This window comes from Chionomys nivalis, chromosome 6 (assembly GCF_950005125.1).
Source record: "Chionomys nivalis chromosome 6, mChiNiv1.1, whole genome shotgun sequence".
In the NCBI taxonomy this organism is placed as follows: Eukaryota; Metazoa; Chordata; class Mammalia; order Rodentia; family Cricetidae; genus Chionomys; species Chionomys nivalis.
The window spans coordinates 77,190,022-77,203,918 of NC_080091.1; the positions used below are offsets into that span (position 1 = coordinate 77,190,022).

The window sequence follows — 13,897 nt, forward strand, 5'->3', positions numbered from 1 at the left end:
TGTGATGTCAGTAGTTGTTGCTTTAGATAGAAGTGGGCTTGATTGCCACAGTGGTTTGAAAACCATGGTGATTTGTTTGAACTTGGAAGGTAGAGTGCTAGACTGTATGTAATAAATAGTGTCTCCTTCTTTAGTGGTGGCTGCACTTTTCGGTAACCTCAGTCATGCTCTCTATGGCCTCAGAGAATCCTTGGGCCTCAAAAACATGTCCTCCCTACTCTTTACTGTCAGACGAAGTGGCACATTCTCATGGGCCCTGTCACCCCACCCTCAAGACAGAACCTGATTCTTGTGGGTGGGAAGAAGCAGGAAAATAATCTGGTTGCTCCACTACTTAATCCCTCAGAGGCCACAGTACACTAGCAGGGTCCTGTGTGTTTGTTTACATTTCTTGGAGTGAGGGAGAAATTGGAGAGGAAAAAGCCTTCTATGTTTCTCTGACAGGGTAATATTGAGGAAAGAAAGGGTTTGAGGAACCTCTCTAGGAAGGAAAGATGTACTGAGTAGCTCAAGAAAAGGCCCAGGCCAGAGACTGTGGAGCCATAGAGTAGACAGTGGGCACTGGCAGACTCCAGACACCAGGGAAGAATGTGACAGGGAAAGTGGGCTCTTTTATCTCAGATGTTTGGGAGATTTGAGCACAGAGAAGGCTAGAGTTGCAAAGAGAGATGAGAGAAGGAGCAGAGGAAGGAAGCGTCCAGCATGGAAGCACTGTGCTGAGCCTTCAGTGACAAGTTAGTGACAGACAAGTGATATGTGGTTGCTCCATACACAGACATTTAAATGCTTTAAGTTGATATATGCACACACACGAGAATGAATGTAAATAGTGTGTGCAGGCATGACGGGGCATACCTGTAATCCTCAGACTCAGTAGGCTGAGGTAGGAGGATTGTGAGCCTGAGGCCAGCCTCCTCTACAAAGCAGAAGACTATCTCAAGAAGCCGAGAAGAAGTCTGTAAGGGGAGGGGTAGAATTTTATTTACTTTTGGGGGGATGAATTCCCCCTCAGCTGGAATCACTAAGGACTGTGTAACCAGTCCCTGGAGACCAGCACGGATGTGAGAACAGGCAGATGCAGAGCATCCGATAAAGAACTAAGACATGGCAGTGCGGGCAGAAGGGGAGCCAGGAAAGGACAAGGCGTGAAACTGAGGTGCTCAACTGTGCTGGATGTCATAAACGGCGTAAAGGCAAGGAAGCTGCCTGTCAACAGAACACTTGAGAAATAAATTCTTAAATGTATTTTAAAACATAATGAAAAAAGTAAGCTCTTCCAGAATCACTATTAATATCTTTCATTTAAGATGTAGTTGTATATTGGTTTTTGTTTTTGTTTGCTTTGGTTTCGTTTTTAGAGACAAGGTCTCTCTCCTTCGGCCTCTGCCCCCCAAGTGCTGGCATTACAGACGTGTGCCACCCTGGCCAGCTTGTGTGGATTTGTATGTTTCTGAATGTATACTTGATATCCTACTTTTTTTAGTAGATATATTGTGATCGTTTTTAATATATTATTTTGTTGATGTCATAATGTTATGACTTGGCTGTAGCATAATTTTGCTTTAAACAATTTCTTCTAATCTTTTAAATGAAATATTTTACATATTACTGAAAAAATAAACTACAAATTGGGACTGGAAGGACGGTCCAGTCGTTAAGAGCCCTGGCTGCTTGCCCAGAGGACACAGTACCTACATAGTGACTCGGCCATTTCCTCATCTCCACAGGCACCGGGCTTGTGTGTTGTGCATGGACGCCCATACATATAAATAAAAATTCTGCAGATTTGGTAAACGTATATAAGGCTAAGCCAGGCATCCTATCCACTTGCAGTCCCAGCTTCTTTGAGGGACTAAGGTGGGAGAATCAATTGAGCCCCTGGGTCTAAGATAGCTTGGGTAACATAGTAAGGTTCCATTTCAAAGACAAAACAAACTAACCCAAAATGAAGCGGGTAGAAATGCTAATTACATTGGTAGGTGTTACCTAATTGACCAATAACCCCAATAGCCACTTTTTGGCTTTGCATGGTGCTTACATAGACTCTCTTCTGTGATCTTCACCAACAGAGAGCGAGCAATCCAGGAGATGCGCCGGCATGGTCTTCCTACGTCACCTCTGAGTTCTACTCTGAAATCTCCTATACAGTCTCCTGAACAGATAAATGCATAGTTATCAGAAAGCTATGTATCGGATACTAAGGACAGGTAAGGCTAATCTGTAGTTGTAAAAAAGTTGGAATTGTCATTCCTGTCAGAGCAAAGAGATGGCTTAGAGAGGGGAACTACCTGGAGTAACGGAAATGGTCATGTGTTGGTGGCACAGCAGCTGAGGATGTGATCCATGCCTTTCACTGTGTGTCAGTTGTACCCAGCTGAAAAGGGAAGGGTTAGGAATGTGGCATGCAGCAACCTTGGGTTCATTCTTAGCCCCGCAGGGGAGTACTAGGAAGTATGAGATGACAAGGGTGATACAATCAAGTACCAAATTCAGTGTACAAATGACACCTGATGAAAGTGGGAAAGGCTTCGAGACAGCTGGTGAGGCACAGTGCACTCCATTCGGCAGGAATGGGGGGCTGAGGGGGACAGTGTGGGAGAAAGGTTTGAAAGGAAGGATGGGGCACACAAAGTCTGTGGAGGTGAGGTTACATGCGGATGTAGGCTCCACTCTAACTCAGAAGGGCCCTGAGTCTGTCTTGACTGTAGGTGGATACAGAGGAGTTGAGTGAAGACTTTGTCTGTGGTGGCCCTGCCTCACTGCTGTGTCTGAGCCACACAGGAATTGTCGGGACCAGACAGAGAAAGAACAGTAAGAGTTTGAAACGGATCGCAGAATGAGTTCAGAAAACTATGTTCCCAGTTCTTAGGAGGTGGAAACAGGAAAGTCAGGAGTTCAAAGTCATCTTCAGCTCATAGTGAGTTTGAGGCCAACCTAGGCTACATGAGACCCTGCCTCAAGCAGACCATCAAGAAAAGGAGCTGTAGGAGGCTCACTGGGACAAAGAGAACGTGTTACCTTGCTTGGTTCCAGCCTCAAGCTCTACTCTGAAAGCAGCCATCTTCAGTGGTAAAGCCTAGATTCTTTTTCGTTTTCGGATTTTATCAGTGCATTTGTGCATGCCTGGACTCTTATTCTCGGTGCGTTGGTCAGATCCAGCCACTGATATGTGTGCTCTGGGTGGTTATTATCATTGCAGTGAAGTACCCTGATGTGCCCTTACACCATTAGTTTACACTCGGCTTGACGGGCATTTGGTAGCTGCTAGGAAGAGCACCCTGAGTATAGACTTAGGGCTGAAATTGCTGAGGTCACTCATGTCCAAGCTTCCATGGACGTGAAGATCTGGTCCCAGGTAGCTGATGTTAGATACCTTTGGCTGGGGCAGAGTTGAAGGGTTGGTACTAATTCCTGGAGATAGCCTGAGTCAGACCCTGGCTTTGACAGATAACAACTGAAGAATGCAGACTCACTGACAGAAATGGCTGAGTCAGTTTCTTTAAAGTGTGCATCTCTTTGCCTATTTTAACAGAAGTGCTGTGTCTAGAAGATAGTAAGCATTTCCTCAGAGGCTCAAAGTTCTCATAGAAGAAGAAATGCACAGTTGGTCTCTGCTCCACCTCCATACCGGACAAAGGTCACTCTGCTTTCACCTCCTGAGGCCAGTGTTCAGGGCCCTGTTCTCATGGTGCCTGGTTGCTACTTTTTGCCTTGGTGTTTATATTCTTACAACATTGACTTTTCTCTTTCACCTTGAGTGGTTGCATCCTCACTGAACCTGGAGCTCACCATTTCAGTTAGATTGGGCTGGTCAGCGAGCCCCCAAAATCCGTCTTTTTTTTTTTTTTTTTTTTTTTTCATTCCCCCAGCTCTGGGGTTGCTCAGGGTCTAGCTCATATGTGTGTGTGTGTGTGTGTGTGTGTGTGTGCTGGGGATTTGAAGGCAGGCCCTCATATTTCATACCATCAAGCCCCCTCTGCAGAGCGTGGTCCACGTAGCTCCACTGTTGGTACCCTCAGCCCTGCTCTAGGCTCTGGCTCTCCACACCCTCACCACACTCTTTCCATTTCCAGAGTTACAGCCCTCCTGGTCTACATGTGTTAGAAAACCTTTACAGCTGTTAACAGAGTCACAACTTTTAATTTTGTAGTAATTGACAATTCTCAATGATCCAACTTGTTTATTAGCCAGTAATCCATTTTTGTAGATGTTTCTGGGTGATGTCGCTAAAGCTAATTTTAAAGGATTTCTCCAGTGAGCACTCAGAGACAAATTACACATGGAATAGTTTCTCAGATTAGTGTCTCTAGTAGTAAAAATATATAACCAATTTTTGCTCTTATTTTCTTTTTACTAACACCACAGGAGATAGGAAAGCCTGTTTTTCCTGCTGCCACACACTCAACACAACCCTTCTGACAATTAATTCTCCATCACACAGCAACTAGGTGTGCTATAATTTCATTCCTTTAAACTGCTCTGCCTGGAGACAGCGCCGGATCCCATTGGTCAGGATCAGCCAACAAGACTCCTCCCCTCACCAGGTGCCAAGTACAGCCCTAGGTGGATGTGCTTCTGACCTTTCTGCTCTTAAACCTAGGGTCCCACAGCTTTCCCTCCCAGGTTGATGGAATTTGCCAGGGGCTCAGGTTGCCCAGTTACTACAAAAGATACCAAATGAACGGCCAAACAAACATAAAGCGCATGGCTTCCATTCCCTCCCAGGTACAACTTCGAGTGTCCAGCTCTCTGGACGGTCTCCAACCCTAGTACCCTTGGGCCTTTACAGAGACTTCAGTACCTGGCATAGCACACTGACACATCATCAGCACTGGTGACTGGGCCCTTGGCCTTCTTCCTCTACCCAGCATCACCTGCCTGGTGGGCAGCCCCTCCCCTAAAGTCCTCGGCCATTGGTCTCCTCATCAGCATCCCAGAATCACCCCACTGCTCCAGTACCTCCTGGGAGCCCTGTGCCTGGTATGGGGGTGGGGCAGAGACCAACTGTGCATTTCTTCTTCTATCCCAGTGTCACCCGGGCACCCGAGGACCCTGCATCAGCAACCCCAAGTCTTCACATAGACTGGTGCTCCCTAAACATGATGAGATTTGGGAAACAAATTTTTATTAGAGACTGTAATTTGAAACACCATTGAATTAAGTTTTTCTTTAATATGTTGAGTAACTTTATCATTTTTCTCTTCATTCACAGATAATGGTTTTCAGTGAGTTCCCATGTGGATTTTTGTAAGAGCACAAGAGTAATGAAATATTTGAAGTACTTGTTCCTGCGAATCATGAACAGTGACACAGATTCTACCTCTGTCAACCTTTATTTAAATCAGTGGATATTTATGTAAAAATGCTTAGTTTAGAAGAGCCCTACATATATATTTTCATATATGTGAAAAACAAAATATGTATTAATAATAGTGCTTAACTGATGTGATATGTGTATTTTTATTATTCACAACTAAAATTACTCCTTAAAATGTATTTATACTGTGAATTAATTTAATATACTCATATTATGCTTTAATAATCTGTTTCTTATTGAGCCATAATATATGCATGTAAATATTCTTCCCTTATTTGGATGTGCTTGTTTTTCATACCTGTGTTATAGCCTGTAGCATGATCAGATAAGAGAATGGTTCATTTGATGCTTTTCTCTTAGGTAGCATCAATCCACATTTGCTGTCTGTCATCCAGGGGAATATATTTAAATATAGTCTTAGTTTCACAACTCTATTTTTTTAATAAAAGAAAGAGTTTATTTGAACTTATGGTTCCAGAGAAATAGAGTCCATCAGGGAAGTGTCAGGCAAAGCAAGGAGGAGCAGGAAACTGGGTGATCACATCTTTACCACAGCACAAAGAAGAGAGTGAACAGGAAGTAGAGAGAAATTGTACTCTGAAAGCCCTTCCCCCAGGAACATATTTGCTCCGGTAAGTCTGTTCCTCCTAAACCTCCCCAAAGTGTTCAAGTATCTCAGCCTATGGGGTACATTTCTCATTTAAACCATCATGTTTTGTAAAGCCAAAAATTTAACTGCTAACATTTCTCTTTTTCCTGAGATGTTTTTGTTATTTCTGAAGGTTCAGATCTACTGGAGATCAATAAGTTCAGCTACTTGCTTGAAAATCATTTATATTACCATTAACTTTGAAGAACATTACCCTGGATGTAGAATCCTAGTCTGTAGGACATTTCCTTCATCGAGCCTTTTAAAGAGATAACTTTGTTATGTACCTAGTGACCCCACTGGCAGAACTCTTGATAAAGTAGTTATTGCCATGTGTAATTAATTATTCCAATCTGGAAGAACTATGGTGGAAAAAATAACATTTATCTATGATAGACCTTATTATTTTGGCTCTTCACATGGTACAATATTTTATTAGAATTAAGTTAAAATATATTCAGAGTTTTGTTAAATAATAAAATGGAAATTTGGGGGCATTTTTAACTAATTAAATTCCTCAACATACTAGTCTAAAATTTCAGAATATGAATGTATATAATGTAAATGTAGAAAAAATATTTTTGCTAAAAGTCCAGTGTGTATCTGATAATACCTATATGTGGCTTCTAACCATGTGTAATGTAACCCAGCCTTTCCAAATAGTATGTAAACACCATTCCCATGGCATATAAACTGAAAACAGCTTTTAGTTTCAAGGTTGTCACTTTCAAGGTTGTCATTTTAAAGAATTTAGGTGTATGCAAACATTAAGGAAAGAGCAGAAGTCCAAAATAGAGTGTAAGCTACAAATACTAATTGTGTTTCAACTGCTCACCTGTGAAGAAAATCCTTTTCAAACTAGATTTCATTATGACCAAGAAAGAATGTCAAAGTCAGCATAGACAGGTGAGAGATGAACCACGGACAACATGTTTGTTTCTTCTTAGATTACTAAAGCGAGTTTCGTGTTCGTGTCCGAGGAGGCAGGTAGTGTTCTTGTGTAGCTAGTGCCTGGGCGTTCCGGACGTGCCCCTGACAATTGTTTACTTCGTGTTTGAGTGCAGAACAACTTACTCTCCACCATTCTGTCTCCTTTGAGTAAATTCATGTTTTATGACAAAATGCCAAAGGGCGGGGCATGTGCAGTGTCGGTGGAAAATCTTTTAGTAAATACACATAAAAAAAATTGTCCCCACCCTTTCCCCCAAATCAGCAGCAAGACACACTTTGTTAGTGTTCATTTTTAATGTTTTCTGTAATTATAAATGTGTCATTCTCATAATTGTTATTTTATAACCATCATGCTAAGGTTTTGAAAAAACGATTTTAATTTAAAGTACCGTGTTTTTTATAGATATTTATACTTTTGTTTTAAATAATTTTAAATCATGGAACTTGACTATAGATTTAGCAATAAACATACCTACCAATTTGCCTCCTCTTTCTTTCCAATATGTTTTATAATTTTGTGTTAGTAATATTCTTAATTCTGAAATTAAGTAGAATTTACTCAAATCGGACTTCATCATGATGGGATTTGGGAAAATCCTTCAATTAGGTGCCAGCCACCTTTTAAAATAACTCATTCATTTCCAGTTAATTCAAAATATAAGTTCCTATTAGGTACACTGTGAGAAAAATGCATTAAGGTGTGTTTATAGTTACAAAGTCTCCTCACTGTAAATACTTTTTATGGGCAGTTGCCTTACTCTGTGACATCTTCCCACCTCGTTGCAGTTTATCACACACCCATACCTTCTCACGCATCTAGAAGAGTCTACCCATGGCTGTCACTCTACCGCTGGCACTAGTTAGCATCAGTCTTTTTATGTCAGGGTCTTTGGGGTCTGCACATTGTAGTTACCTGAAGGTCTTCAAGGAAAACCTACGCATGGACACACACTCGACACAAATAAGGAGAGTTTCCACGAATGGGCGCAGTCTTGCACTTGACCAGGTTTGCAGGACTAAGCATGGATGACAGTAATTGGTCACCCCCATAACGGTCACGCTACTGTTGTATCTGTGGGCACATCATGCCTGGTAGAGTAAGACCACTGATGACAATCCTCCCTCAAGAGCCTGCGTATACAGCACTTTCCACTGTAGACCATAGAATTTCGGTGTGTTCTTTTCTCATTTCCATTTACTTCCAGGATGTTTTTCTCTTACCTTGTTGACTTTGTGCACGTCATTTCTCTTGCTGCTCACTTGTGGTGTTATTCCATTGTAATCAGCTATAATTTAAGGACTCACTTTAATTTCCTGTATCTATGAAGACTTGCCTTGTGCCCTACTATATGATATATTTTAGAGGAAGGTCCACTATATGATCTATTTTAGAGGAAGGTCCATGGCTTGATCAACCTGTTCCTGAAGCCTCTGTTTCCTGGACTAGTCAGTGATAGCGGTGGGGCCCAACCTGCTTTTGGAAGCAGCTCTACTTCCCTTCCTCCCGTTGGGAGCTGAGCAGCTGTAACTTGTTCTTTCCTGGTAAAAAATATTCAGTGTGCTGAAAGGAGATCTGAAGGAGCAGATGAATTCAGTGCAGAAGCTGGAGAACAAAGTCTCCATATAATGTCAGATGATGGTAAAAGAGGAAGCGGGAGATTCAGCAGTGTAGACGATGTGGTTTGGATGTAATTGGCCCCCATAAGCTCATAGGGAGTGGCACTATTCAGAGGTGGTGCTTTATTGGAGTAGGTACGACCTTGTTGGAGGATGTTTCACTGAGGGAGTGGACTCAGGTGTCCTGTGCACAAGCTCAGTGCGATACACAGACCACTTCCTGTTGCCTTCTGATGAAGATGTACCAGTACCATGTCTGCCTGCATGCCACATGCTTCCCACCATGATGATAATAGACCAAGCCTCTGAAACTAAGTGAGCCACCCCAATTCAGTGTTTTCCTTGTAAGAGTCTCCATGGTTAGGGTGTCTCTTCACCGCACCTTGTTATTCACAGCGATAGAAACCCTAACAAAGGGGCTGGAGAGATGGCTCAGCGGTTAAGAGCATTGCCTGCTCTTCCAAAGGTCCTGAGTTCAATTCCCAGCAACCACATGGTGGCTCACAACCATCTGTAATAAGGTCTGGTGCCCTCTTCTGGCCTGCAGGAATACATGTAGACAAAATATTATATACATAATAAATAAATAAATAAATAAATATTAAAAAAAAAAGAAACCCTAACAAAGAAGTAAAAGCAACACAAAAGAAAATTGTAGCAAATATGGGGCTGGAGAGATGGCTCAGTGGTTAAGAGCACTGACTGCTCTTCCAGAGGTCCTGAGTTCAATTCCCAGCAACCATATGGTGGCTCACAACTATCTGTAATGAGATCTGGTGCCCTCCTCTGACATGTGGGCATACATGGAGGGAGAATGTTGTATACATAATAAATAAATATAAAAAATAAATTGTAGCAAAGAATACAAGTACGAGCACATGTTTAGACATCTGGGATACAGTCAAAAACCAAACCTAAGAATCAGTGAGACTACAAGAAGGAGCTGAGTTAAACAATAAAGGCTTGGAGAATCTGTTAGTGTCTGTAAAAATATAGAAGAAAACATGGAATAAACAGGAAGGTGTCCTGCTTGAAGCCTTAGCTAGGTCAACAAGAAGTGAAGTCAAATCCCTACTTCCAAACTAAATAATTACCCTTAGAAGCCCTGAAGACTCCAGAGAACCTAGTTCTGAGAACACTTGGAGCAAAGCAGCCGGGCACAGAACTAACATAGAAAGCCAGTGGCTTGCGGTGCTGCTTTTATTATTTGATGATATTCCTATCCTACTTGGAAGAGAGATGGGTGAGTGGGACCCATGAGTGCCAACCAGGCCAAGGTACCTGGAGGGGTTAGAGGAAACTGAAAAGGTAACCTATGTAAAATATGTAAACAAATCACAAATATTCAACACCCCAAACCAAAATCAACCACCAATAAATAGACTAGGGAATTGAATAGGTAGTTCGCCAAAGAGGAAGTATAAATAGCAACACACACTTGAAAAATGCTCAGCATCCTTGGCCATCAAGGAAATAGGAAGTTAACACTGCCTTGAGACTCCAGCTTGCCCCAGTCGGCACAACTGCCAAGAAAACATGACAGTACTGGGGAGAAGGGGGAGAGACAACTACACACTGCTGGTGGGATGTTGGCTTGTACAGCTACGACGGACATCAGTGTGGAGCGCCTCAAAAACTAAAATGAGAGCATCTGGTCCAGCTGTGCTCCTAGGCATTTACCTGAAGGACGGACTCCTCGTCAGTTCGCCACAGAATGTACACCACGCTTATGGCTGCACGACTGGCAATAGGCAGGATGTGGAACTAACCTAGACGTCCATCAGCAGATTAGCCAATAATGAAAGTGTGGTGCGTATATACAATGGCCATAAACAAAGATGACATCATAGGTGAAAAGATTGGGTCGATCTTTTTTAAAAAGCATATTAAACAGAGTGAGACTCAAAGAATTACATGTTTTCTTTGTATCTACATTTAAAATGCCATTTCTATATAAGTGTGTGTGTGTGTGTGTGTGTGTGTGTGTGTGTGACTGAGCTACAGTGGGACTCAGTTGGGAAAAGGAGAAGGAATAGAATGCATGTGACACAAAAGCAGAAAGAGAAATTATCAGGGTTTTAAGAAAGGCGGGGTGGTGCTAACACATGCCTTTATTTCTGGAATTCTGGAGGTAGAGGCAGGCAGATCTCTGGGTATGAGGTCAGTCTGGTCTATAGATGGAGTTCCAGGATACCCAGGGCTTCACAGAGGAAGAAACCCTGTCTCAAAACACCAAAACCAAAACAACAAAAATTATCCAAAAAAAAAAAAAAACCCAGTTTAGTAAGTCGCCACAAACTAGAACCTCCAATATCAGTTTCTTCTAAGTCATGCTCGCTGCCAGCATGGAAATTATTGGTCCTGTTTTGGGCACTGGGACCTTTGATTCATTATGGAGCATATGGAGCACATGTTAGGTTGGTTTTCTGCATCTTTTGTCACAGAAGAATTTTGCTTTGTTTGGTATTTAATAAGAAGACTAACTTAATTTTGGTGTCTTTGTATTCGTAACAAAAGGACGGTGGAACTGATTTCCAAGGCTTCCGTTGAAATAGCCAAACAGTATGAAGTTAAGTCTTACTGTTTCCGATTAACTCACATCTGGAAAAGATGATTCTCCTTAAGGTATCAAAGTCAATATTTAATTTTATTATGAGTAGGGACAATGATAACCAATGTCTCTATGTTCAGATGCACTGAAACTCAACAATGCAATTTAGCTTTTCTATCTCTGGAGGGACATCTTTCCACTTGTACGACTCGGGAGTCCCAGATCCATTAGCACCGTGAGGGGCGAAACCCCTCAAAGGTCTAGGTCACGAGTTAGTGACTAGTTCATGCAAGTATCCGGGACCTGACTTGGCGTCCCGATAGGGTGGTCACTGATGGTCTTGGCTTCTTGCCCCTTGCAAGGTGCACCTCGACACTTGCCCTCAGTCCCCGGTCTGACCGTTCCCGCAGCGGAGAGGGTAACGGTACTTCCCGCACGGTGCCCTGGACTAACTCCTGGTTTCGGGTTGGTGCGGAACCTTCCGCAGCGCGCCTTTCGAGGTCGGCGGGCTGCTCGGCGGGCGGCACGGCGGTCCCCGGGAGGGGCGGGCGCGGGTCCGAGCGGCCGAGGCGAGGCGCGGGCGGAGCATGTGACCACGGCGCGCGGGGCTGGGCGCGCAGTGCCGCGCGGTGGCAGCGGCGGGGAGAGCAATGGAGGCCGCGGGCGCCTGAGAGCTGGCCGCGCTGCTGGGGCTGCTGCTGAGGAGGCTCGGCGGGCTGGGACATTCCCGGGACGCGCGTCGTCGGTCATCACTCCCTGCACCGTGGCGCCCGGTGAAACCGCAGGTGAGCGCCCCTCGGTCGCGGGAACAGACAATGGGCAGCTGGTGGCTTCTCCCTCCGGTCGGGCCCCGACGAGACTCCGACCTTGCCCGGGGCGTGGGCTCGGGAAGCTGACGGAGGTCTTTGAGCGGCGACCCCATTCGCGGCGCGGTCCGTGTCCTCCGGACCTGTGCGGAGCGTGCGCGCCCGTGGGTCCCCACGAGGAACCTGCAGGCGGGCTGCACCCCGAGAACTTGCCGAGAGCGTGGGACCCGCTCAGTCTTGCGCCCCTTCCCGCGCCTTGTCCGGTTCTCGAGTCCCCGGCGCTGAGCCGGACCTCGGCAGCCAGGAGCAGGGACGCGGACCCGCACAGCCGGGTCCCCAGGCTGCATTGCTTTGTTTAACCTCTGCTGAACCGATGCTCACAAACTCTTGTTGCCCCAGTTCTGATGAGCCACCAGTTTGATGGCAGAGGCGAACAAAGGTTTCCCTCCCAGGGCTGGAGTCCGGGACCGCACGCCGCCGGGGCGTGAAATGGGCTCGCCTTATCTTCTCCCATCGCGATGGTTTTCCCCGCAGCTATAACCGCCCTTTCTTGCAGAGCTCTGTGGTGGCAAGATTGGACATCTAATCCCGTGGATGCGGTGGGTGGGGTATGGCTCTTTAAAAGAACCAGAGTGTCAGCCAAGAGCAGACATTTGAATTTTATGTTAAATGTTTTCACACGCGAGACATCGCAATGCTTTTCTGAATTGTGGATTTCAAGGGAGAATTATATTTTAAGGCATTGATTCAGCGTTGGGGGAGGGGGAGAACCTAGTAACAGTGACCATGTGTTGTGAAATTTTAATATGGTTTTACGAATAATGGCTGGGAAGCTGGTCTGGCATTGGGTGTAGGGGTGTGTGTGGCGGGGGGAGTTGGCAGTGCTGGAAGGGAGTGGTTAGAATACAAAGGATAAGACAATTTCAGTGAAAGGTTTTAGTAGATATCCTGTGGCAAATGAGCAATTCATTAAGTTGTCCGTTAAATCAATGTTGCCCCGTAAAAATTACCAACAGTAGTTGTTTTATTATATAATAAAGTGTCTAACGGTCATTTGGCATTGTTTGCGGCTCGGGCATCTGTATACAGTGATCAATTTTGAGTAATTTTCAAAGAGTCAACAAAGAGAGGGCACCTTCACGGCCATCGCCTTTAATGACTTGAGAGAAGCCTGGCTCGGTTTTCTTTTCTTCTTTCTTTTTTATTTTCCAAGAGAAAATTGCCTGCAAGAAGAAGGAAATTCAAGGGCAGTTTTAAAAAGAAACATTTGAAAATGTATCTTGGATAAGTTATGTGGTTGCATTGTGGATTATGTTAACTCACGAAAGTGTGGTGCCGGGGAGAACCCTGCAATTAAGCCATCTAGGTATTGCCTTATTGATTAGTTGAATTTCACTCCAAAGTTTTTGTTTAGAGTCACCTGTAACAACTGAGAAACTTTCAAGACTTTACAGTATAAACAGAACACTGAATTTGGAGCCAGGAAGATAATGATGCTGACATGATAGACTTAGGTAATTGGTATGAAAAATAAAATTATATAGTTCTTCATAAACTAAAAAGCATCGTAATAGTGTAAGTTATTACTGCTAGGTGAAAAAAAGCCTGCATTTTTACGTTTGTTTCTTATGCAATTTGGTAACAATTTTTGTCCATTTTTATGTATGCTTGTACATGTGTGTACTCTTGTGTGTACACGCGCACATGTGTGCATGTGCCCATTCACATGTGTGCAGCCTGTGGAGGCTAGTAGTTTGATTTTCTCCATTCTCCACTTTGTATTTTGAGACAGGGTCTCTCATTGAACTGAACCTGATGCTCATCAGTTTGGCTGGACTGGCAGGCCAATGCCCCGCCCCCCAGCATTGTCTCAACATGTATGGCTTTTACATGTGAACTGAGGGCCCAAATTCAGGGCCTCACGCTTGCAGAGTCTCATTCAGCCCTGGCTGGCTTTGAACTCGTGGTAGCCAAGAATGGCCTTGAACTCCAGAGCCTTCTGCTTC

The 13,897-nt window shown here is 44.1% G+C and overlaps 1 protein-coding gene across 4 annotated transcripts in view; it reads left to right on the forward strand.

Moving 5' to 3' along the window:
* The window catches only part of Cep135 (centrosomal protein 135), a 60,510-nt gene extending 53,127 nt beyond the window's left edge, over positions 1–7,383 (forward strand). For 3 of the 4 annotated variants that reach the window (XM_057772719.1, XM_057772718.1, XM_057772722.1), the window contains 2 exons: positions 2,070–2,207; positions 5,213–7,383. In XM_057772719.1, the coding sequence (XP_057628702.1) occupies positions 2,070–2,172 (103 nt within the window). In that variant the 3' untranslated portion in view covers positions 2,173–2,207; positions 5,213–7,383. Of the gene's footprint in view, positions 1–2,069; positions 2,208–2,862; positions 2,906–5,212 lie in introns of those variants that run through there. The other variant, XM_057772721.1, reaches the window with a different exon arrangement.
* The last annotated feature ends 6,514 nt before the right edge of the window (positions 7,384–13,897 follow it).